The 27,037-nt window shown below is 37.8% G+C and overlaps 1 protein-coding gene across 1 annotated transcript; it reads left to right on the top strand.

The window, feature by feature from the left end:
* Window positions 1-430: 430 nt before the first annotated feature.
* Window positions 431-27,029, top strand: LOC139976485 (ubiquitin carboxyl-terminal hydrolase 48-like; the record flags this gene model as incomplete). The annotated part of the gene is given in 23 exon segments (XM_071985271.1): window positions 431-497; window positions 1,036-1,153; window positions 2,110-2,167; window positions 2,998-3,122; window positions 4,155-4,263; window positions 5,347-5,480; window positions 6,803-6,885; window positions 11,769-11,960; window positions 12,850-12,942; window positions 13,490-13,681; window positions 14,494-14,657; window positions 15,127-15,287; window positions 16,257-16,372; window positions 17,341-17,418; window positions 18,157-18,281; window positions 18,815-18,931; window positions 19,500-19,672; window positions 20,805-20,923; window positions 23,401-23,552; window positions 24,356-24,499; window positions 25,682-25,862; window positions 26,443-26,478; window positions 26,828-27,029. Coding segments are annotated over 23 exon segments (2,757 nt in total), but the record flags the coding sequence as incomplete, so codon positions are not given.
* Window positions 27,030-27,037: the final 8 nt, after the last annotated feature.

Below are 27,037 nucleotides of genomic sequence, written 5' to 3'. Positions count from 1 at the left end.
GGTTTTAGTTGCAAATTGGGGCTATATTTTGCAACTATTGAAGCACTTTTGAAAATGTTTGATCATTAAGGTTGTACTGCACATGCATGTAATATGCTAATGTACTGTACATTATGATTTTGTGTTGTATTCTGCCCCCCCCTCCCCTTCCCCTCTCTCCAGAATTATATGGTTGCACTTCTGCTAGATACTGTGTAAACACAGTCCAAATAACTTTACAAGATTAACTTCCTTTGCAGTGACAGGAAATAAATTTACAGTTTTCTGTACAAAATTGACTTTTTTTATGAAGTGACTGTGTTTACCTTGTTTTGAGCAAATTAAAATCTTAAAATCCATAATCCTGCCATTGATAACTTTCATGACAAAATAATATGTTAAAGACCCTTTGCATATTTATTGTTTGTTTGTTTGTTGTTGATCTTGACAGGTTTGGTTCCATTCTTTGAAAATTAGACAGGCAGTATACAAATGGATTCCTCAAGGTCAACTCTGGGGTGAGAGCTTCTTTCAAACTTTATTTTTTTCTTCCCTTCTTAGAGATATCCTGCTTTCCATGTTCTCAGGTTGAGTCATCAGAACATGAAAAATTGCTTGAGGACTCACATGTACTGTTTATTCTTGACACAAGGAAATATGAATTTGTTATGCCTTTATGCAATCGTGAACAAACGATAGGGAAAAAAACATTATTTTTGAAGTGTATTATAAAGCTAAAGACCATGCAAATATATTGACATCTACATGCCTTTGTCATGACAGCGAACACACACAATGGAAATTAAATTGTCAGCTCAAAAAGTTGTTTACACAAGAGGAAGTTTAAACAGTCTAGATTTGTTTCCCTTTCACTTGCAAAATGAAGGCAAGGGTGGGGGGAATGGGAGAATTGTCTCCTCTTTTAGTTTTGATAAGGCGTAAACTGGTCCTGCTTTACCCTCATTGCAGAAAACTGTATTAGATTCATTATTATTACTCACTGCTTCATTGTTCACTCTCTCTCCTGCCCCCCCCCCCCTGCTCCCCTCCTTGCAGCCCTTACCAGTCACGACAGTTTTGACTGGTCGAGTCTCTCGGAGAAAGATCTCGAACCCTCGTGCGTTTGCGGTCACCTGCAACTTCTGTTTGCATTGCTTCAGTTCAGTGAAAGGAGGTTTGTGATGATTCTTGTAAAGTATTTCACTTTCTGACTTTTCCCTTTATCTGCTACTGATGAAACTGCTACTAAAAGCAGTGTTCTCTACCAAAAAGGGTTACTTTTTGGCAAGTTGTGGTAGCCAGAGGATAGAAAGAAAAAAAACCAATACTGCTATAGGAGTCATTTTCTGGAGTGAAACATTCCCTTTAAGTTCCCATCTTGCAATGCACCCAGTTAGGACAATTTTTTGCTATACTGTACTGTCATTTCATGATTCGAAGCACTCGTATTGTCAGTATGAGCAGTATGAATAGCATGTTTCTATCAGAGAAAATTTAGGAACTGTTTGTACTGTCAATACGAATGCTTTGAAGCGTGATATGAGAGAACAGTTTAGAGTGGTATTAGAATCAGATAAAGGTTAGGAACTGTTTGTACTGTCAATACGAGTGCTTTGAAGCATGATATCGGAGTACATTTAAGAGTGGTATTAGCATTAGAAAACTGTCCCAACTGGCTGGGCAAAGAACATTAGTGCATAATGTCGTTGAAACTCATTAATTTTATCTTTCAAACAAAAGGTAAATGTATATATAAAAGAAATGGTTGCATTTTGATAAAAGTCGTATCACAGAGGTCATCATTGACAGCTGGTCAACATTCCAGATATGTATCAGTTTTCAATGGTGAACAAGACCAAGGAAGATTATAAATAGCCTACATAGAGCTGGCAAAGAGCATCTGAAGTTATGACATCACAGAACTCCTACCACGATCCAACTTCCTGGAAGAATTGAGGGGCTTAGCCCAGTCATAATTATGTTCAAGCAGCCATATCTTGAGTTCAGAAAAAGATATTGAGATGCCATTTTCAACTATATTTTTCTTTGCCAATGTATAAGAACCACATTGTCTGCAATCAGTAATCCATTTAACAGTCAATAACGCTCACATCTCTGCCCTTGTTTCAGTTATATGGATCCGTCCAGCTTTGTCCAATCACTTGGCTTAGATGCCGCTCAACAACAAGTAAGAATCAATGTTCAATAATTGATACTTTTAAATCTTGATGCTAACCTCTTTCAACAAAAAAAAAATGATTTATTTTCCTTTATTCAAATTTGTCACAGCCTGGAAAGCTAAAGGTTTCCATCGAAACCCCATAGGAAAAGGGTGAAATTGAGCTTGAAATTTGAAAAGTTTGCAATTATGAAAATAATGAATTTTACAGATTTAAATTGGAATGCTTCTCATAAAACTGCACATGTTTTCGTGTATGTATAATTCGCCGCAAATATCTCTGGATTTGAGAAAACAGTTTGTTACACTTATATCGAGCAGGCAAACAGTTTTCCACTTTCTGCCTCTCCTGCCCTTCCCACCTCCCTCTTCCCACTCTCCCACCACCCACCCCACCCGCTTCCCTTTATGCTCCCTTTCCCTTCACAAATATGACCGTTGATAAAGAAGAAAATTTAAGTAACATTCAGGGATGTGCTCAGGATTATTTGAGTGCCGGGCAGATTGTGCGGTAGTGTGATCCACACCCTGGGAGAGGGATCTCATGGGTGGGGTACCCCCTCCCCTCTGGACAAATTTTGAACATGAAGTATGCTTAGGTGGTGCTATTTTTCCTATTCTGTGCCATGTATTCTCCCAGATTTTGGTTATGGTAAAATTTGTTAAATTATCATCAAAAAAGTGCCGGGTGGAAATGTTTAAAAAACTGTTTGTGCTGGGCGACATTCAGAACTGCTGGGCGCAGCCGCCCGGTGCCGCCCAGTTTCAGCACATCCCTGAACATTGATGTCATATATTGATGGCATATATCTAAATGAGAATTAAACGTCTGTCCATAGGACGCCCAAGAATTCGGTAAACTCTTCCTGTCTCTCCTGGAGGAAAAGTTCGCTGACCAATCAGATCCAGAGACAGCTAGCCTCATCCCAAGCCAGTTCCGTGGTCAATACACCTATGTGACAAGGTGAGGCAAGATAAAGACCGAGTAGTATCCCTAGAAGGGGGAAGGGGAGGGGGTGTTGAAAGTGGGGATGGGAGTGGACTCACAAGGTATTGTGACCTTGAATAAATTACTTATAACACTTCTTGATTTCTTGATACCTGTCTAGTGTGTATGTTTTGGGGGAGGGGGAGGGGGGTTGAAAATGGGGGTAGGAGTGGACTCTCAAGGTATTGTGAACTTTTAACACTTCTAGATTTCTTGATAGCTGTCTAGTGTGTGCCATATAGTTTTGTTTACATCATACCATTAAACTCCCCTCCCCCTTCTTTATTAACTTTTTTATCATTTACATTTGTGATTGATCATTCCATCTACTTTTCTGTGAGGTTTGTCCAATTTACATATTGCGTCGTCTTCATCGTGAAGTCTGTTAAGTTACTGTGGTACGTGAGTGAGTTGAAAAAGGGTCTTGACATTAGAAGCAATGAAACCTAGCTAACATTTGGGAGATTATGGATTCCATTCCCAGCCGGTCAAAGTAAGACAGGGTTTTGCTGCTGGTGCTGGTGATGGTGGTGATGATGATGATGATGATGATGGTGGTGGTGGTGGTGGTGATGGTGGTGGTGGTGGTGATGATGATGGTGGTGGTGGTGGTGATGGTGGTGGTGGTGATGATGATGATGATGGTGGTGTTGATGGTGGTGGTGGTGATGATGATGGTGGTGGTGGTGGTGGTGATGATGATGACGGTGGTGATGGTGGTGATGATGGTGGTGGTGGTGGTGGTGGTGATGATGACGGTGGTGCTGGTGCTGGTGGTGATGATGATGACGGTGGTGGTGGTGGTGGTGATGATGATGATGATGATGGTGGCGGTGGCGGTGACGGTGACGATGACGATGATGCTAGTGATAATGACGATGATTTATTATTATCATCATCATTATTGATTGATTGATTGATTAATTGATATCAACTTATGTGGCTTATGAAAATGTGAATATTTTCCTTACTTAAATTGATCTATCGTTATCATATCTACATTTTCAGATGTCTTCGTTGTGGTAAGACGTCGGAAACTCCAGCAAGTTTCTACGAGTTGGACCTAAGCATCAAAATGCATAAAACTTTAGATTCCTGCATTGGAGAATTTCTCAAGGTAAGTTAAAAGCTGGCATGGAAATTTATCATTTTTTCCAATTAATTTGCCCAATGTTTAAAATTCCATATTGCAATAGTATGAACATTTTGCAATTTTTATCTGAAAAGTTCACAGAACCTTGAGAGTTGAGAAGGAGATTGTTTGCATACCCGCTGATCCAGTCCCGATATGGGGGAAAAATCTTAATGATCTGTGGGAAAATTTTCTACCTCAAAATTGATTTTTTTTTTTTGGAAGAGATATGCAGCACAAACAGATGAAAGTGACTTTTGTGGTACAGTTACAATATGAACATGTTATGAAGGATCAGTAGTTAATCAATTATGATTGTGTGTTTGTGTAAGTAAGCATACATGTTTATATTAACATGGGTGTATGTATGTGTAAATATGTATGTATATGCATATACTTATATATATAGTTATGCATTTGTGTATCTGTATTCATTTGTGCATGTATGTATATGTGTATATGTATGTATTGTGTGTGGTGGGGGTGGGGTGGGTGGGTTACACGTGTTGGGTTAGTTGGGTTGTGTTGGGTGGGTGGGTGGGTGGGTGGGTGGATATAAGTGTTACTGCTTTCTTGTATTGTTCTCTCTATTTAGTTATGGGAGCACTCTACTAGACAAGCCCTCTAGATATTTTGGAGTGCTTTCTTTCACAATTTTCCCTGTTGTTGATATTTTTTGTCACTTAGTTAACTTCTCTGTATTTATATTGTGAAGAAACAAATAAAGGAATGAATGAATGAATGAATCTTTCCTAAGATCAATATACACATTGTATTATTTTACCCACAAGGCTAACATACATAAGCCTTTTCGTCCTACCCATCTATTTTGAAGGTTGTCAATGCCGCTGGCCAAAATTTGCTAAAAAAAAGGCTTTTCAGAAATAATTTGGAGGTTCTGGCCCTTCAGAGGTAGAAGAGGAGCACACTTAGACAGTCAATTGTATAAGACATTAACGAATGCTCCGAGGGTCGCAGTAAATTTGGGGGCAATGTGCTGATGACGTTTCGAACCCATCGTAACCCGTTTTCTGAAACCGAAAGCAATATCTTCTTTTCCTCTTTTAGGAAGAAAAGTTGGAGAAGAGTAACCAGTACCACTGTGATTATTGCAGACGGAAGTGTGATGCTGTGAGGCAGATACAAATCAACAGGGTCCCGCCCATACTGAATATTCAACTACTCAGATTTGTTTATTGCATGTATGGAAACATCATCACCTCACACATTCTGAATATTCATCTGTATCCAATTTTTGTATTGCATGTATGATAAAAAGTGAATCTAGTGTTAGAAACAGGGTCCCACCCATACTGAATATTCAACTACTCAGATTTGTTTATTGCATGTAAGGAAACATCGTCATCACCCAGTTGGGATAATTTTTTCTATACTGTTGTGTTATGTCCCGCTTCAGAGCACTCGTATTGTCAGTACGAGCAGTATGAATATCATGTTTCTATCAGATCAAGGTTAGGAACTGTTTGTACTGTCAATACCAGTGCTTTGAAGCACGACATTTGAGTACAGTTTAGAGAGGTATTAGCATTAGGAAATTGTCCCAACTGGCTGTCGTCATCTTACACATACTGAATATTCATCTGCTCACATTTATGTATTGTATTTACTATGTAAGATGAAAGTGAATCTAGTGTTACAAACGGTCCCACCCATACTGAATATTCAGCACCTTAAATTTGTTTATTGCATGTAAAAAATCATCAACAATCTTGTACACACTGAATATTCATCTGCTCACATTTATGTATTGTATGAAAGACAAAGTGAATCTAGTGTTACAAATAGTGAACCGTCCATACTGAATATTCAACTTGTTTGTTTGTTGCATGTAAGAAATCATCTTATTCAATAGTTAGGAACCCTTGGTGCCCACAAAACTATAGTAAATGTGTATTAATGAAGTGTATAACATTACACAGATATGGCTCCACTAAAACTACTTCAGACGGCATGCACGGTGTATGTGTTAAACTATAGTGGATGAATATTCATAAAATGTTACCTGGACTAATTTAGCATTCACACTTTGTCTGAGTGTTTTTACAGGTTTTTGAATTATGTCTCTCATAAAACTGCGAAATAATATGCTTGAGTGTACCCGAAACTGCCGTACATATTTGCATTTTTATAGCAGTGTTGCCACTTTGCGTAGCCTTGTTGGATACCAGATGAATTTTACGAGTGTTCATATGGTAGAGTGGATAAGTACAGTGGCATTACAACCATTGAAAAGCTAGCATCTGGGTGGTCATGGGTTCAATCACTCGCTGGTCAATGTATTGACAAATCCTAAATTTTTCCTACGGCAATGGTCTTCCAAGTGGTAAAGAAAAAAATTCCAAAATGAGGTTAAACTGTAAATAAGATACCGACCTGAAGTAAAGTGTAAGCACTAAATCATGTCTGCTTCTCCCACATACATTATGTGTCTGCATAGCATTGTAATATAGCTGTGTTCCAGGCTGATTTATTATTCCCAGTTTTTGTTTTTTCATTTACACAGGCAAACTGGAAATAAACAGAAGCTGAACACGTTTATATCATTCCCAGAAGTGCTTGATATGACTCCATACGTCAACCTGGCAGGTGAGATCATGTACAAGATTGAAAAACATTTCACAATTTTAAAACAATAATTTTCATCTTTTGTGTTGAGTGCATGGATCAGGGTTATCAACTTATAAAACATTCTCTGTCTCACCCAGTCTATGTAGCTGTTGTCATTTGAAATTCAGGATAGGCTTGCATCAGGGGGAGGGGTAAGGGAGGGGGTGCACCATTTCGTGGTCAGTTATAAATCGGACTTAGGATAACATCTTAACCATGATGGGACTGAGCCTTTAAACAAGAAATGAAGTTCTTGTGAAATGATGTTTTCTATCAATACTGGAGTTGGAAGATTGATTACGGTGTTTGTAGAATCAAGCGAGCGGTGACGAGTCAAACAAACAATCATTTATTAAAGATCCATTTGGGGTTGCTTTGCTTATATTCACAACTAGGACTTCTCATTCACTGTTGTCATCATCATCATAAACAACAAAATTAAATGTGAAACAGAAACAAATTAAATATAATTTATATCTGTGATATGAAAGGAATCTGGAATAAGTAGCAATTTTGCGTTATGTATATAGTAGACTATTCTTGCTATTTCTGTTCAGATGTAAATTTTTTGTGTAAAAGTAAGTTGGCCTGACATTTCGATCCTAGCAGGATCTTCTTCAGCGGCAAAATGACAAGTTACAGTAACAGAAGGCACAAAAACACGTACAGAATACAGACAGGTTAATGAGCACGGTGAACACATTGTGTCTTTGTCCTTCTCCAGTTTATTCCCTTTTAATCCTCTCTTTGTCCCTCCACTGTTTATCTCCTACCTCTCCTCTTCCCCTGTTGGTTTCTTTCTTTCTTTCTTCTCTCCATCCCTTGTCTACTAATCCCCTTACATCTATCTCTTTGTGTTCACCGTGCTCATTAACCTGTCTGTATTCTGTGCACATTCTATTACACAGGCTCTCTAGTGGATAAGCAGTTTGCTAACAGTTTTATTTTATTTTGATTTATGCAAATTTTTTGTCGGAATACCTTTTCTTCTTGCCATTGAGGAGGGTCCGGGAGGGGGGGAGGGGGGTAGGGACTGTGGAGAGAGAGTATATTGAGAAGTGACGAGTCAAACACACATTCGTATATTACAGATCCATTTGGCGTTGCTTCGCTTACATTCGCAACTGGGGCATCTCTTTAATTGTTGTCATCATCACGATGAACAACGAGAAAATATGAATCGTAAACAAATCAAGTATATATTATCTAAATTTGTGTCGTATAAAATGAGTCTGAAATGAGTAGCAGTTTTTTGGTTCCTTGCTTTAGCAAAAGGAACCTATGCAGTCAGGTTGGCGTGTGTGTGTGTGTATGTATGTATGTGTGTGTGTGTGTGTGTGTGTGTGTCTGTGACACTTGCTTGGGTACGCTCTATCTCAATAAGGGAATGTTGGATTGAGGCCAAACTTGGACTATAGATCCGCCATATGGAGAAGGTGTGCCCTATTGTTTTTGGTGCCCACAAAGGTCACCAAAGGTCAGTTATGGTCCAAAAACCGAAAATATTAAAACTGCAATAACTCCCAGTGTCAATGTGCGACAAGATTGATATTTTGGGACAAGTTGTGAACTGGTTAGGGGAGCATTTTCAAACTTAACGGTCATGTGATCCGAGGTCACCAAAGGTCAATTAATGATAAAAAACTAGTATTTTTGCAATAACTTGAGAACGAAATGTCTGTTAGGGTTGGGAGTTGCCTCAATGTAATCCAACTGTCGACCCGCATCTGGGTGACCCTTGACCTCAATTTGACCTCTGGTGACCTTTTCGTGTTTTTGGGATTTTTACAGTTTCGATGCTATTTTCAGATGTCAAAGGTACCTTCTGATCATAAATGTCAATAGGTTGACCCCGTGTGACCTTTATGTGCGAAGTTATATGGGGTCAAAGTTTTTCGGTCGGAGTTAGGATGGTTGTACAGACTTTTCGTTTTGTTTTTTGGAATCAGGAGATTAAACTACATCTGAAACCAAGGTCAAAAGGTCAAAGGTCACATTAGAAAAAATGTGCTTATTTTGGGAGGAAACGAGCAAAAAAGAAAATGTTTGGTTTTGATGCTAGATTTGGATATCAAAGGTACCTTCCGATCAAAAATGTCAATTGGTTGACACCCGTGTGACCTTCGTGTGCGAAGTTATACAAGGTCAAAGTTAATTTTCACACATTTAATGCAACAACTCCCAGTTCCAAGGTGTGACATGGTTGATATTTTTGGACAAGTTGCAAATGGTATAGGGGAATATTTTCAAACTTACCGGTCATGTGATCCGAGGTCACCAAAGGTCAATTAATGTCAAAAAACTAGTATTTTGGGGGTAGAAAATGGGCAAAGAAGAAAATGTTTGAATTTTTATAGTTTGATGCTCTAATTTAGGTCTCATCAATCAAAAATGTCAATAAGTTGACCCAAGTTGACCTTTGTATGTTAAGTTATATGAGGTCAAAGTTAATTTTCAGACATTTAGTGTAATAACTCCCAGTGCCAAGGTGTTACACAGTTGATATTTTGAGACAAGTTGCAAATGGTATAGGGGAATATTTTCAAACTTAACGGTCATGTGATCCGAGGTCACCAAAGGTCAATTAATGATAAAAAACTAGTATTTTTGCGATAACTTGAGAACAAATTGTCCGTTAGGGTTGGGAGTTGCTTCAATGTAATCCAATTGTCGACCCGCATCTGGGTGACCCTTGACCTCAATTTGACCTCTGGTGACCTTTTTAGTGTTTTGTGGATTTTTACAGTTTCGATGCTATTTTCAGATGTTAAAGGTAACTTCTGATCATAAATGTCAATGGGTTGACCCCCATGTGACCTTCGTGTGCGAAGTTATATGAGGTCAAAGTTAATTTTCAGACATTTAATGCAATAACTCCCAGTTCCAAGGTGTGACAAGGTTGATATTTTTGGAGTAGTTGCAAATGGTATAGGGGGATATTTTCAAACTTAACGGTTATGTGATACAAGGTCACCAAAGGTCAATTAATGATAAAAACTAGTATTTTTGCGATAACTTGAGAACAAATTGTCCGTTAGAGTTGGGAGTTGCTTCAATGAAGTCCAATTGTCGACCCGCATCTGGGTGACCCTTGACCTCAATTTGACCTCTGGTGACCTTTTCGTGTTTTGTGGATTTTTTACAGTTTCGATGCTATTTTCAGATGTCAAAGGTACCTTCTGATCATAAATGTCAATAGGTTGACCCCTGTGTGACCTTCGTGTGCGAAGTTATATGAGGTCAAAGTTAATTTTCAGACATTTAATGCAATAACTCCCAGTTCCAAGGTGTGACAAGTTTGATATTTTTGGAGTAGTTGCAAATGGTATAGGGGAATATTTTCAAACTTAACGGTCATGTGATACAAGGTCACCAAAGGTCAATTAATGATAAAAAACTAGTATTTTTGCGACAACTTAAGAACAAATTGTCCGTTAGGGTTGGGAGTTGCTCCAATGTAATCCAATTGTCGACCCGCATCTGGGTGACCCTTGACCTCAATTTGACCTCTGGTGACCTTTTCGTGTTTTGTGGATTTTTACAGTTTCGATGCTATTTTCAGATGTTAAAGGTACCTTCTGATCATAAATGTCAATGGGTTGACCCCATTTGACCTTCGTGTGCGAAGTTATTTGAGGTCAAAGTTAATTTTCACACATTTAATGCAATAACTCCCAGTGCCAAGGTGTGACAAGGTTGATTTTTTTGGACAAGTTGCAAATGGTATAGGGGAATATTTTCAAACTTAACGGTCATGTGATCCAAGGTCACCAAAGGTCAGCTAATGTTAAAAAAGTAGTATTATGGGGGGAGAAAATGGGCAAAGAAAAAATGTTTGAATTTTTACAGTCATGCTCTATTTAGGTCTCACCGATCAAAAATGTCAATTGACCTCCGGGTGACCTTTGTGTGTGAAGTTACATACAAGTTCAAAAGTTAATTTTTTGACATTTAATGCAATTAAATCTCAATGCCAAGGTGTGACATGGTTGACATTTTGTGACAAGTTGTGAATGGGGTGGTGGAACATTTTGAAACTTCAAGGTCATGTCATCTGAGGTCACCATTGTTATCATATCTGTTGACACGCTTGTAGGTCTCTTATATTTCTTACATTTTCGACGCCATATTTAGATCTCAAAAGTGCCTTTTGATAAAAAATCCGATCACATTTTGTGATCACAAAAGTGTTGGCTATAGTGTTGGTTACTTTATGGGAACATGTAGGACAATTACTTGGACTATTTCAGCCCAATCTTGCTTGATAATATGATGTGTATTGTCATATACCCCAAGCAAGGAACCACAGTGCCCTTGGGCTCTTGTTGTTATGTGTTAAAGAAGACATTCTCTGCTATTTCTGTTCAGTTTTAAAACTTGATAATGTGAATGACTTTCTTGACACAGATGTTATTTAGTGTGATTTGGTCAAAGGAAGAATCCCATTTTGTATTCTTACTAGGGAGGATGATGGGACGGGGGGGGGGGGGGGGGCGGGAGGTGCGGGGATGTGGAGAGAGAGAGAAGAGGCACTGACAATGCTGTACAAAATATAGAATAATTAACATATTCAGAACTTCACGGAGTAATGGTAAAGGAAGAATATACGCTTGGCTTAAAGATGGGATGTTGCTTCAGGTATGATAAAACAAAGCAATGTGGATAGAAATGCCAGATTTCGTTCTAAAAGTTGCTTTTGGGCTTCTGTTCTCCAAGGAAGGAAGCACTGTATGTGCTGGAGGAGGCTGCAAAGTGAAAGAAATATTCTTGTTTTGTATTTCCAGCCTGATTTGTTCATTCTGGTTCCTCTATGTTAATTTTCTCTTCTTCTTTCATCGTTATCCTCTCTTCTCATCCCACAGGTCGTGACAGACAGGAGTTAATCTACGAACTGAAGGCGGTGTTGATTCACCGGGGTCCATCGGCTAACTCTGGTCACTATGTGGCCCACATCTTTGACCAGGTGGCTGGCGACTGGTACAAGTTTAACGATGAGGAGGTACAACAGATCAAGGGGAAGACTCTCAAACTAGGCCTGGAAGAAGATCCCCTGGGTAGGTGTCATCATAAAAGCATTGATATGGTGCATAGGAGGGTGGGTAGATGTCATCATAAAAGCATTGGTATGGTGCGTAGGTCCCTGGGTAGGTGTCATCGTAAAAGCATTGATATGGTGCTTAGGTCCCTGGGTAGGTATCATCGTAAACGCATTGGTATGGTTCATAGGCCCCTTGGTAGGTGCCATTGTACAAGCATTGCTATGGTGCATAGGTCCCTGGGTAGGTCTCATCTTAAAAGCATTGATATGGTGCATAGGCCCCTGGGTAGGTGTCATCGTATGAAAGCATTGATATGGTGCGTATGCCGCTGGGTAGGTGTCATTGTAAAAGCGTAGGCTTGACAATCTGGTGTTAATACACCCAGTGTTGTAATAAGTAATGATATGGCCACCATATTGAAAAGTATAAAGTGATTCAAACAATGTAAAGTCATGTCATGGAACATAATATAATGTAATTTAATGTCATGTAATATAATATCTTGTAATACACGTAAATGTCATGTCATAAAAGATATTATAATATGCTATGTCATGTAATGTGATATATTATGATGTCATGTGATATAAAATAAATATAATGTAATTAATGTCATGTAATATAATGTAATATAATATATAAAATGCTGAAAGAAACTATGGTGGCATGGGTGCAGTATACTGAATAATTTTGCAGCCTTTACTAGTTTACTACCTTGCACCCCCAATGTAATCAACACCCTTATCAGATGAACACTGTAATTGTCAAAAGTCGCATATTTTTATTTTCTTTGGGTACACCAACATCCGTTGATAATCATGCAAAATGTCATGTTACATTTCGAGGTAAACTTCGCCCTTTATGTGCTAAATTTGTTTGGGTTCTTTTTCCATGTGCCGATCAGATCCTAGCAAAGGAAAGAAGACAAAAGCGGTGAAAGGGAGTCACTCCTCCAAGAATGCTTACATGTTGGTGTATCATCAACGGGAGAAGCAAGGTAAGGTCTACAGTACTCTCCCCACTCCCCCCTCCCCCCCCCCTACTCACACATCCATGATCAACAAAAGTATTTAATATATATACACAAAATATATATTAGATTAAAATATTTCAATACATTTGTGATATTTAATACCACATGAATGCCATAAAAAGCAAAATCTTCAGCAATAAAATTTTGCAGATTTGAATGACATAGCAGCATTTAATTTGACAAATCTTTGACAAATCTTCCATTTTTAAGCTTCACAGGTCTCTTTTGTGAAGTAGAAAAGTTTTTCCTTTTCAAATTTAAAAGTGTGACACAATACTCAATTAAGTTTTTTTCTGTGTGACTGTCACCATAATGTATTTCTTTCTGCATGATGCTTGGAGCTGAGTCAAACTCTGATCCCTATTTTTAATAGAATTTGGAAATGTTTTCAAAATATCATATCATATATGTGATCAAAATAAAAGAATGAAACATAAAAAAATAAAAAAATTGTGTATAATTAACATCCATCTTATAGAAACAAACCTGCATCGCTCTTGTCTTTTCACAGTAGACACGCCAGCCGTGGAACCAACTTGGGAGTCGCTGCCCGGTTACCTACAGGAGCTGGTCAGGCGCGACAACGAAAAGTTACAACGGTGGATCAAGGAACTGGTAGATATGAGGAGGAGTAATGTGGAGAAGGGACTACAGAGGCATAAGCAGGTCATTGATATCTACTCCTTATTACCAGCCAGGAAAGGTAAATTCTTTAAAAGTTTATTACTGAACCAACGTTCGTTTATTCCTGAACCAACAAATTCATAAAAAGACAAATTGCTGTGTTGGTTATAACAGTGGGTAGAACTAATAGAAATATATACCATGCAGTGACAAAGTTCATTGAAAGTTGTATGATGGCACATTGTGTTATCATTGCCCCTCCCCCCCCCCCTCCAGAATGAAATTAATGAGGTCAAACCCCAAACTTCCCCAAGCGGCAGACCGATTGTTACGAAAAATCCTAGCATACAGTACATAAATGCACAACACGTATGTGCCATACAACCTTAACAGTTGAAACTCCCTCAACATTGTTACAAAAGTTGCAAAATACAGCATTATGTTTATCTATAAAGCAACTTCCATTTTTAACAAAATTTCTCAAAGGAGAGGGGGTACATTCCCCTGGATGACTCCCCCTCACCCCCACCCTGGAACAAACATGGTGGCTCTGCCCCTGATCATTTGCTAACGGCAAATATTACTTTTAATAAGATGACAGTAACCAACTATCTTTCCATTTTCTTTCTGTCTTCTGTGGGATCATTTTTTCTCCTTCTGTAACAGCATGAGATAAATTCTCTTTAAAAGAGCTCAGAAAACTGTGAGTGAATTCCCTCTGACCATTTAGAATATTTCCAACTTACTCAGTGAATACAACAAAGCCTACTGTAAACAAAGATTCAACAGTGTGTAAAAGCTGTAATTTTTGCATCGAATTTTGCTTCCACCCGATGGTACCACACTCGTCTATCACATAATCCTTCTTGCTTCTTTTTTTGATCGTATCAGAACCTGTGTACGACTTTATGGAAGTCTCGTGGCTAAAGGAGTGGATGAACCCGAAGAACAAAATCTCGGACATCACCAAGGCCGATAATGCAGACCTCTTATGCAGCCATAAGAAGATGGACCCCGGTAAAATACACCTTGCCAAACGGATTCGAAGGGAAGCAGTAAGTATACGAAGAATTTGTCATGTTATGTAGATAATAATGGAGGGTTGTGGGAAGGGGGGGGGGGGGAGGATGTGGTTCATCACCCTTAAGGCACAGTGTGAGAAAACAAAAATCTGCAGAATCCTGCTCAGCTGGGATAAATTAATATCAAACAATAGAGATTATATCTGCGGACTAATAGTGTCTATTGTGTCAAACCACAGAGCACAATAGGTCAAAGAAAAAATATTCACATGTTTTGCTGAAAACTCAAAATCTCATTATCTTGTCCCTAACTTGAAATAAATAACGTATAATAAATTATTGTTTAAATATGCTTGATTCATATAATATTCCTAATTTTTCTTTTCTTATATATTTACCAAAATCGAATAAATATTGTAGAAATATGTCAGGAATCTAAGAAATGCCTCGTCTTCTACCGAATGTGAGAAGTTACTCGTGACCAAGTTTATTTTTGTGACAGGCAGACACGATTTATTCCACTTTTGGTGGCGGACCTCGGATCACGGAGACGAGCCTCTGTGAAGCCTGCGTCCGATCTAGAGCGGTGTCCATGAGGCTGCAGTCGTGTCTGCAAGAGGACAGCAAACACATCGCACTCGGTCTCAAGTCTAAAGTCGATGGGTAAGATACATCCGTACCAAAAGAGCGAGAATTGTTTCCATATTTTACGAAAGATCCTCGTAGCTAAAGTATCTCTCTTGTATTCCTTGGCAAGATTGTATTTTGGAATAGATGTTGACCTTGTTTTGTGGACAAACTGAAAAATTGAAGGATATTTGTCTAAATATGTAGACGAAAATTATCACTTCTCAAGCAAAATATCAATTTGCTTGTGTCCTAATTTCATTTCATTTATTTATTTGTTTCTTCACAACTTTACAAGATAAGAACAAAGCATATAAACAAAATGAATTACAAGCTGTGAAGGGAAGCCCCTGTTGGACTCAACTATAAAGTAACACACTCCCTTGTACAAAAAGAAACATCAGTATACAAAAGAAAAACCTAATTATAATAAATATAAGTGTAATAATCCTCAATTCACCCCCTCCCCCTCCCCACACACACAGTGATACCCCACCCCACCCCGACACTTCTCACTTAACAGTGTAACAGTACTGATATATATTGTTGACTTTAACCTCCCTGTGTCTCTGTATTTTTAAAACTGAAATATCGACAAACGTAAAACACAAATCGTCAAAGTCATGCCCGACTAAAAAGTACCTGGTTGTCTTTCAACGTTAAAACTGATAACAAATTTAGTGCACTTGACATGTGATACAGTAACTTTTCATTGGACTAACTTTTATCATTTTTTTTTTTGTAATGGTAGAATTTGAAAGGATTTTGCAATTTCCGAACATATTTACTCATTTCACTGTTCCTGTAACAATGAAAAAAATGATGATTTCGATTGCCTTGGCTTCCTTAATGGTTATGTATAGTACTGCCTGATTGTGATAAAATTCAAGAAAAAATACAGCTTAGGCAATATAAGAACGACCAAAATTTGCAGTTAATAATATGCAGTAAATAAATGATATATTGTAAGGTTCTTTGTTTCTTTTCTATTTTGTTACTGTGTAGTCAGAGCGGTTACTGGGTTGGTAAGATGTCCTTAAGATGTTGGAAGAGGCTTGCGCAGGCTCAGGCAGAAGTAGCAGAAGAGAAAGAGGGGATGAATGGAACACCTTCATCTGAAGGTGAGTTTATGAGCTGTAAAACCAGAGAATTTAAGGGCAAACTCTGAGTTTATTTGCTGTAAAACCAGAGAATTCAAGGCTAACTCTGTTAAAAATGTTTGAAGTTTTCCAACTCATTGCTATTCCCGAATACATGTAATAAATACCTATTATATACGTTGAAATGACAATGAGCTAGAGTATAAGATAGTGACAAATCTACCTTAGCCTCCACCCAGCCTCCAGGATTGGAACTCAGCCCCCCCCTCCCCCTGTATATTTGGATGTACTAACCTACCGGCTATGCACACTGAATGTTGCCCGATGATGCGGAGCTAGTGCAGGCCATTCGTATTTCCTCTGTCATCTAATTTTATCTAACAAATGCCAGTCCTATTTTGTGATGTATTTGCCTCACTCTAGAGATGGTAAGTCATGGTGCCAATCAAACTTTAAACTGCAAATTTTAAAGTTGGATCTGGGAAGATATTCTTGAGACGTAAACCTTTATTAGATGCAAAGTTAAAATCACAACTGGGCAAATGGATATGTGTTGAAAAACAAAAATATACATATATATATATATGTATGTGTGTATATATATATATATATATATGTTTCTGTTATACATGAAAATCATTATTGATTATACGGAAAAAAGGCAACTTGCTAGTGAACCAGAGGCAAACCTGAATAGTGGAATCATCTTTCTGGATTTTGAAGGGGAAAAATATACTTTTAATATGGAGAGACCTCATATCAACCAATCACAGGTTAAGTCAATCAAAGGTGGAATTCAGTCAAAAAAGTATTCCAGGAAAAGTGGTCGTAAAATCAGAAGGTTAAATTTTGGTCAAGATTTTTCTTGAATTTTAAACTAAAAGTAAAGATCATTCTTGAAATATTAAGCTATCATGTTTGAGTGAGATAAGAAACACCTTTGGGCCCATAAAATTGTTTTGCATCCTTTCTTTTCTCTTTCATTCAAGATGCAAAGTCGAAAGAAGAAGGCGACGATGTTGGAGAAGAACTCACGTCATTCAACTCAGAAATTCAGTGTCAACACGGTAATCTGTTTACAAATTTTGATGTTTGATGGAGAATTGGCCGTGGTTTGTAAGGATATCATCTCTTGCCATGCAGAGTACACCTGGACATAAAAATATGTTATGTTTCTTGCTCTTATGTCTCAACAGACATTTCAAATTTTCAGGAAGCCAAAAGGATTCTGTGATATCAAACATTTCTTTTTTTTCCACAAATCTTTACAATTTTGTTTAAAAGTTTTGTTACAATTTCCTTTTCAATTTGATGATTCCTCCATCAAATCAACTTTTTTAATTTTCTCTCCCTCCTTCTCCTCCTCCTCCCTCTCCTCCTCCACCTCCTCCTCCCTTCCATCTCCTCCTCCCTTTTACTCTCCTCCTTTTCCTTCTGCTTTTTCTGATTTTCTCCTCCTCCTCATCTCTTTCTCTTTCTCCTCCTTCTCTTTCTATTACTCCTTCTCCATCTCGTCTTCCTTCTCCTTCTCCTCATCGCTTTCTCCTCCTCCTGCTGCTGCTCCTCCTCATCTCTTTCTCCTCCTGCTGCTGCTGCTCCTTCTCCTTCTACTACTCTTTCTCCATCTCCTCTTCCTTCTCCTTCTCCTCATCTCTTTCTCCTCCTGCTGCTGCTCCTCCTCTTCATCTCTTTCTCCTCCTGCTGCTGCTGCTGCTCCTTCTTCTACTACTCCTTCTCCACCTCCTCTTCCTTCTCCTTATCTCTTTCCCCTCCTCCTGCTGCTCATCCTCCTCTTCCTCCTCCAGGTAATCTATCAACAGATACCAGCAAGAGGCGGATCGTGACACTGGGGGTGTGGAGGAGACTCCGTAACCACTTTAGTCTTTGTCCAGAATTTCCTGAAACTTTGCCGCCTTGTGACTTGTGCCAGGTTAGATTTACATTTTATTTAACAAGTCTGTCAGATATGTAACTCTGTTAGGGAGCTCTGGTGTTAAATATGAAGGGAAGAAAGAAACACCAATATTAAGTTAGAATGAGAAGACAGGAGTCAGTTAAAAGAATTTTGAGACTTCTTCACTTCTTGATGATAGAAGCTTATTATCATATTAAAATATATATAAAATTGAATTTTCCTTTACGGAATCGTATAAAACCATTTTATTGGAAAACCTCGACATAATAGTTGATTAAATAGTGAAATTGTTGAAGCAGCTAGTCACATCAAAGCATTCTCCACAATTTTTTTTTTTTTTTTTTTTTTTTTTGGTACCCAAAGAAATTATAATCATTTGGTTATTTATCCACTCTGCAATCACTGTCTTCTGGTCAAGGGTTTTATTTTACCAAGTATAATAGAATCAACCAAACATCAACAAGTTACTATATTATTTAAGGGTTGTTTACTAACCTTTGCATTTGACCAGCCTCCTATTTATTATAATAACACTATCTTGTTTTCAGAGATCAGACAGTGTTAGGAGGGAAGAGATAGATCTCAGGTGTTCCAGGGCAGCCAGCCTCAAGGATGTCTTGACTTACATTTACATTCCGAGAAAGAGACCCCTGGTCCACTCAAAGGTGAGTCTAAATTTCTAAATCAGAGATATCTTGATGTAAATTAATACATTCCAAGAATTCTCCGGTCCATTCAAAAGTGAGTCTAAAATCTAAATCGGATACGTTTGATATATTTAATAACATTTCAAAAAAGAAAGCCTTGTTCCATTCAAACATGAGTCTAATTTCTAAATCAGAAACATTTTTATGTATATTTACATTCCAAGAAGAAAAGCCTTGTTGTCCTCCCCCCCACCCCCACACCCACCCCCAAACATTAAACTTTACGATGTGATATGGTGAATGCTGAGGCTGTAAATGAGGCATATAATTAAGTCTACCAAAAAGTTGTGCTAATAACTGCTATTTATTATTGGTGTGAGGTTATAAAAGGTGGGGAGGTTTGCTTCCCCCCCCCCACCACCCTGGATCTGCACCTGGGTATTGAATATGTGTACAAGTAATTCACTTTAATAGGTTGCATACATTTATCCTTTCACAAACAAGAAACGTGATCCTATTAGATATAATCGGTTGATTATAGTATCATTAAACATTCACCCGTCATATGAATATTTATATTTGCCAGGAGTGGGAGGAGCTCATCGTCGTGAGCCAGTCTTTTATCACCAACCTGCAGAATTTCATGCGTAACCCCAACGTCCACCCAGCACCGACTAAAGTGGAAAATATCGCACTCATGTGTGAGCACAGGGGCCTTATGGTTGAACCATGGAGTAACAACGACCCTAATGTTTCCAGGTGGGCAGAATTATTTTCTTCAAATTTTGTACATGTCTCGGGTTGTTTTAATAGATCGAAGGCAGTTTGGGGAAGAGGATTTGTGAGTGCATTAAAGTTTCCAACTTTTTGTTGACACATCTGCTAATGCTTTTTGGTCGGGGTCAGTTATTGAGGAAGGCAGTGTTGTATTTAGGCATCAGTTGCGTCACACCATTCCTCTAACTTTGAGGAGACTTGAAAAGTGTTTTCTCATATTTCCCCCATAGAAATTGTAGAGTGATTCGAGTCACTGACTTGAGTGACTGACTCGAGTGGCTGACACGAGTCACTGAATCGAGTCCCTAACACTGACCCGACTCACTGTCTGGAGTCACTGACCCGAGTCACTGAGGTCACTGACCTGAGTCACTGAGGTCACTGACCCGAGTCACTGAGGTCACTGACCCGAGTCACTGAGGTCAATGACCCAAGTCACTGAGGTCACTGACCCAAGTCACTGAGGTCAATGACCCAAGTCACTGAGGTCACTGACCCAAGTCTCTAACTCGAGTTGTTGACACAAGTCAGGAAAAGTACTGGGGATAGTGACTAGCCTGGGCCTCGAAATCGAGTGACCCTGCTCAACTCTACAAGATGGTGATTGCTCTTGGGAGCAGCGAATACGGATGCTTTAGAAGTGATAAAAATTAATGTAATGGGGTGTTGTATTCCATACACAGGTTTCCATTTACGGTCTGATATAGCAAAATGTTAATAATGTATAACTCGTGTACAAAATAGTAGGCCAGTGATGTGGAAAGAGCAAGGTGGGTTTGAACAGACCATAAAAGCCGAATATTTTGTCTTCAAACTTCCACGGTCTGTTTATATCGTGCTGGACTATTTATAAGAATGGTTGCTGATGACAAAATCTGTGACTTTATTCCAAAAAACATTACGTCATGGAAGGTGAAGGTGAAAATGAGGCAATATTTCACAGGTTTCAAAGATCATTACGCAAATTATATAAATATGTTAAATACAGGGGGAAAAATTCAGACACTACAGTGAAAGAATCATAAAGTATCATTACAGGTTTCAGTTAGACATTGCACAGTGGTATTAACAGACGGTCAACAGTGTCTTTTTTTCCTTCTGTTTTACTTTGCAGTTTTTTCTTACTGTGGCATTCAGAATGGGACATCCTGAAAGATCAGTTTACAGTAGACTATACCATCAGGTTATTCCAGAGTAAAGATGGTTCTGTACCACAGTATCATACTCAACCAGGTATGTCATACTATACCATCAGGTTATCACAAAGTAAAGATTGTTGAGTAACAGACTGAACCAGGTATGTCAGACTATACCAGCAGGTTATCACAAAATAAAGATTTGTTTGGTACCAGACTGAACCAGGTATGTCATACTATACCATCAGGTTATCACAAAATAAAGATTGTTGAGAAACAGACTGAACCAGGTGTGTCAGACTATACCAGCAGGTAAATACAAAATAAAGATTGTGGAGTTCCAGACTGAACCAGGTATATCAGACTATACCATCAGGTTTTACAAAATAAAGATTTGTCTAGTACCCAACTGAACCAGGTATATCAGACTATACCAGCAGGTTATCACAAAATAAAGATTGTTGAGTAACAGTGAACCAGGTATGTCAGACTATACCAGCAGGTAATTACAAATTAAGATTTGTTTGGTACCAGACTGAACCAGGTATGTCAGACTATACCAGCAGGTTATCACAAAATAAAGATTGTTGAGTAACAGACTGAACCAGGTATGTCAGACTATACCAGCAGGTAATTACAAAATAAAGATTTGTTTGGTACCAAACTGAACCAGGTATGTCAGACAATACCAGCAGGATATCACAAAATAAAGATTTGTTTGGTACCAGACTGAACCAGGTATGTCATACTATACCATCAGGTTATCACAAAGTAAAGATTGTTGAGTAACAGACTGAACCAGGTATGTCAGACTATACCAGCAGGTTATCACAAAATAAAGATTTGTTTGGTACCAGACTGAACCAGGTATGTCATACTATACCAGCAGGTTATCACAAAATAAAGATTTGTTTGGTACCAGACTGAACCAGGTATGTCATACTATACCATCAGGTTATCACAAAATAAAGATTGTTGAGAAACAGACTGAACCAGGTATGTCAGAGTATACCAGCAGGTAAATACAAAATAAAGATTGTGGAGTTCCAGACTGAACCAGGTATATCAGACTATACCATCAGGTTTTACAAAATAAAGATTTGTCTAGTACCCAACTGAAACAGGTATATCAGACTATACCAGCAGGTTATCACAAAATAAAGATTGTTGAGTAACAGTGAACCAGGTATGTCAGACTATACCAGCAGGTAATTACAAAATTAAGATTTGTTTGGTACCAGACTGAACCAGGTATGTCAGACTATACCAGCAGGTTATCACAAAGTAAAGATTGTTGAGTAACAGACTGAACCAGGTATGTCAGACTATACCAGCAGGTAATTACAAAATAAAGATTTGTTTGGTACCAAACTGAACCAGGTATGTCAGACAATACCAGCAGGATATCACAAAATAAAGATTTGTTTGGTACCAGACTGAACCAGGTATGTCATACTATACCATCAGGTTATCACAAAGTAAAGATTGTTGAGTAACAGACTGAACCAGGTATGTCAGACTATACCAGCAGGTTATCACAAAATAAAGATTTGTTTGGTACCAGACTGAACCAGGTATGTCATACTATACCATCAGGTTATCACAAAATAAAGATTGTTGAGTAACAGACTGAACCAGGTATGTCAGACTATACCAGCAGGTTATCACAAAATAAAGATTTGTTTGGTACCAGACTGAACCAGGTATGTCATACTATACCATCAGGTTATCACAAAATAAAGATTTGTTTGGTACCAGACTGAACCAGGTATGTCATACTATACCATCAGGTTATCACAAAATAAAGATTGTTGAGTAACAGACTCAACCAGGTACGTCAGACTATACCATCAGGTTATTACAAAATAAAGATTGTTGAGTAACAGACTGAACCAGGTATGTCAGACTATACCAGCAGGTTATCACAAAATAAAGATTGTTGAGTAACAGACTCAACCAGGTACGTCAGACTATACCAGCAGGTTATTACAAAATAAAGATTGTTGAGTAACAGACTGAACCAGGTATGTCAGACTATACCAGCAGGTTATTACAAAATAAAGATTGTTGAGTAACAGACTCAACCAGGTACGTCAGACTGTACCAGCAGGTAATTACAAAATAAAGATTGTTGAGTAACAGACTGAACCAGGTATATCAGACTATACCAGCAGGTAATTACAAACAAAAGATTGCTGAGTAACTGACTGAATCAGGTACATCAGACTATACCAGCAGGTTATTTTCAAATATTATGGTCCAGTACCACCATATAAGATTCATCCAGGCAACATCCTTGATTTGCCTCTGATGTCTCCATCGAATTTAATGCTCCTACCTAAATCACTCTAGCACAACCTCCCCCTCCCCCCCCCCCCCACCTAACTTTTATATCCTGTGAACACCACTGGTTCAGTACCATAAAATGAGACTCCTCCATTAGGTAAGTCATCATCATTATACTCATTTAAACTAGTTGCATCCAACACAGAATCAGGCATTGCATACCTCAGTTATTGCAGACATACTTCTGTTACATCATCTAATCTCACGTATATTTTTATTTCCTGACAGAGGTTTGCCAGAAGTGTCTGCAGGTCATTCAAGAGAGCTGGCAGAGTGGCAAGTACGTGTTCAACGGCGCAAAGCTATACGTACGGAAACTCACCCGGGATGACCTGGAAGCCGAGGTCCTGAAAGAATCCAAACAGGATCCAGATTACCACGTAAGGACAGAGACCGTCCAATCTTGGAATATGTGGAAAGAAATTTGAAACTACCATGCCACATAAATTTCTCCAAACATCCTTGTCATGACAATAAGTGGTTCAATTGAAGTTTGTACTTGTACATCTTTTCTCAAACTTGGGCTTGCATTCATTAATAGGTGGTTTGTAACGTTTAACCATTGTTTGTAGTGAATATTGTGTATAGGTGAACAATTTAGTTCTGAGAAACAATTTGAGTATTAGGGTTATAAGTGTCACTAAATGGATAGGCTGAGTATGCACACAGCAGAACTGTATGGTCGGCTGGAGGAAGAACACAAGGAACAATGTCTGGTCTTGCAATTGGAAGAATATCAAAATAATCTTTTATCCCAAATGGAATAAGAGTTTTCTTCGTTTATCACCTATATTAATAACAATGATTGGGATTTGCCTCTGGATTTGTATTTCTAGGTCATAGACACTGATTAACAAAACTCTTTGTGGAGAAAAGTTATGTTTCGTCAAGAGATGGCCTAAATCAGAAATAATTATTTCCTAAAGTTTTGTCAATTTAATATAAAAAAAATAGTGTTTTAAAACATCTTGGATGCTTTGTAAGGTATTGTCACTTTATAAAATCGTTTAATTCCTTGCAATTTGTTCCTTTGTGTTGCTTTGATCTAGTAAGTACTAGATTATAGTAAACAACTGCTGTAAACTTCAAAGAAATTGTTTTCCTGTTTGATGATGTGAGCTGCTAGTGTGGTACTAAAATCTATACCATTGTTTATTTTTTTATTTTTTTTATTTATCAACAGGATCATGCTCCAAAGAAACAAAAGTTGTCCGAGAGTCTTGAAATCTTTGACGGACAAAGAAGAAGCTCGAGACACCGGAGGGTGCGAGGGGAGAAGGAAGTGATAGCTTCATCCACAAATACCTTAAAGGAACTTAAGATTAAAGTGAGAAACACAACTTAACCTTATTTTTATTCTTCTTCTTCTTTCCCCCTCCCCCTTTTTTATTAGTTGTTCTTCCTGTTAACATATTTTATGACTTCTCCTTATAAATGATATATTTATACTGGAATAAATCAATAACTTACAATAAAAGTTACCTACTGTCTAGGGAGCATACTTGTCCATTAAAAGGAAAAGGAAAATACCCTGAAAACATATAAAATTGCATCATAAACAATGAAATGAAGCAATAACTTCAAAGGTTTGAAAACATTTTTATGAATTTGAATGTTAACAAACTGATTCTTTGGATGAGTCAAATCAACATTTTAACGGCTTAGACGGAATATCTTCAGACTTTTTTTCTTCATTGTTTTTTTACATTATTGGATGTCAAAATATTGTCAGTGCTGTTACAACAACTGCATATAATAATATTATTGGGGGTTACTGTAAAGCAAATGTAAGTGCTGGTGCATCTGACTTGGGTTGAAAGGAAATTTGACTCTCCAATATTGCATTCATTTGCCGTCATTTCGAAAATTTGAGGGAATGAGAATCCAGTATTATGAAGATTGTGGGCCTGAAGTCCTCACCACAAGTAGCCCGCCAGATTTTTGAAAGGTTTTTCAACCATAAGCATGTTATAATTTTTCGCCATTGGCAGATGTTTTCTTTATTTTAGAAATCCACAAGGGTGCCAAAAGAATGATAGATTACTTTCCAACATTTAGGGGATGAAAGAAGTCTAAAATTTCAAACAAATTGTATCACACGGCAAAAAAAATATTAAAAATTCATTGGTGATGTCATACATTGACAGCACCTCACACTGACTATTGCACAATGCACTAATTCAAATACAGAGAAATTAAGTGTAATATTTTATATCTTAAAAATGGAACAAGCCATTAAGCTGGGAGTTGAGTCAATCTCCTTTGTTTCACAAGTTCTGTTTCATATATTTTGTTCAATGCTCAGCTTTCTTAACTCCAGTATGTGTTAGTTCAAGCTATTCATGATTCCACACATACAGTATGCGTATTGTATTTATGCTCCATGGCCGACTACCTTGCAAAGTGATTTTTTAATTTGATCTAGTACTTACCCCTTTTATTACATTAACTTTCAGTTTCTGGTAAGATGTTAAAGAGTTCTTCTAATGCTCTCTCCACTCTGTGACAGGTAATGCATGCATTCAGTGTACCTCCGTTCGACCAGACCCTGGTCCTCAACGGGAGAGTCCTGGGTCCCGACGAGGCCACCTTAGACGCTCTTCAAGTGGAAGCAGAGAGTGTCATCTGCTTAAAAGTCGACACCAACATGAGTGAAGATGCTTTGAACCTTCAGAATATTCTCAGAACAGGTAAATAGTTTTTTGTTTTTTTCAAAGTAGATCCATGGAAACTGGATATTTACTACAAAAGATGCTATTTTTTTTTTTAAGTTATCCGATAAAAAAGTCATTATCTTTCAGAAAAGTTGCACTGTCATTCAAGTCTACCCTTTGTCTTGCCAAATTGTATTTAATAGGACAGAGGTTTACAACAGTGTTCATTATCACATAATGTATTGTGATTATATATATATATATATATATATATATATATATATGTGTAGTAAAAATGTGTGATATTTGATGTAAAACCATTGAAACTCAAGATATTAACTTGTTTACCAAGTGACTGGATAAAGAAAAGTCACACTGTTTCGTATTTCACCAAAATTGCAGTTACGTTTTATTTTATTTTTTTCTATTTTTTGTGATTATGTGAAGTCTTACCATATTTGTGAGGTAAGAAATTTCCATCAATCTGCTGAAAGTAAGGTTTACATCAGCATTTAACGTTCTTATAACGCCATTTCAATGTATATAAATATATATATTCCTGGATTATTACTACTATTACAATGCCGTGATTTTACTTCCGTTTTCTGTTCCTCAGATAGTTCAAATGATGCTCCAGAGTCTGGCTTTAAGGGTAAGGTCATTTCTGGTCTCTTCACTTTCAAATTATTTCTTTTCAAATTATCTTTAGCATATCTAGCATTTTTGGGGTCACTTTATGGTCCCTATAACTCATCTAGCCATAACTAAGTGGCTGACATCATCAACATTACTGAGCTGGAAAACAGTACCTTTTGTTTTGCTCTTGCATTGGTAAAGATTTTATTTCTTAAAAGCCTTAACGGTGGAAGGGTTCTTCCTTTGAAATCTCTGCATCAGTAAACGAATAAGATCCTTGAATACTCTTGCAGTTAAATTGATTCCTCGATAAACCATTAACTTATCGTTACAGTGTTGGTTTTGTACTTCTTATCTTTTCTCAGGGACAGGACTTCTGTCATAACATCAGCAAACTTCTTCAGAAGAAAGATTTCAATACTACTCTCATATTTGTGATCCGTAAAAGAACTTCTGTGACGTGAAACAATTTTCATCTTCATCAAGCTCTGTGCAATCTCTAACTGGAAGCTCTACTGTATGTAACATCAATGAAAAGACTTGCTTTCTTCTTTGGGATTGGAAGATTTTATTAT

This window comes from Apostichopus japonicus, chromosome 11, assembly GCF_037975245.1.
Source record: "Apostichopus japonicus isolate 1M-3 chromosome 11, ASM3797524v1, whole genome shotgun sequence".
NCBI classification, from domain to species: Eukaryota; Metazoa; Echinodermata; class Holothuroidea; order Aspidochirotida; family Stichopodidae; genus Apostichopus; species Apostichopus japonicus.
Note: the sequence above shows the minus strand (reverse complement) of the source record. Positions and strands in the feature narration are given on the sequence as shown.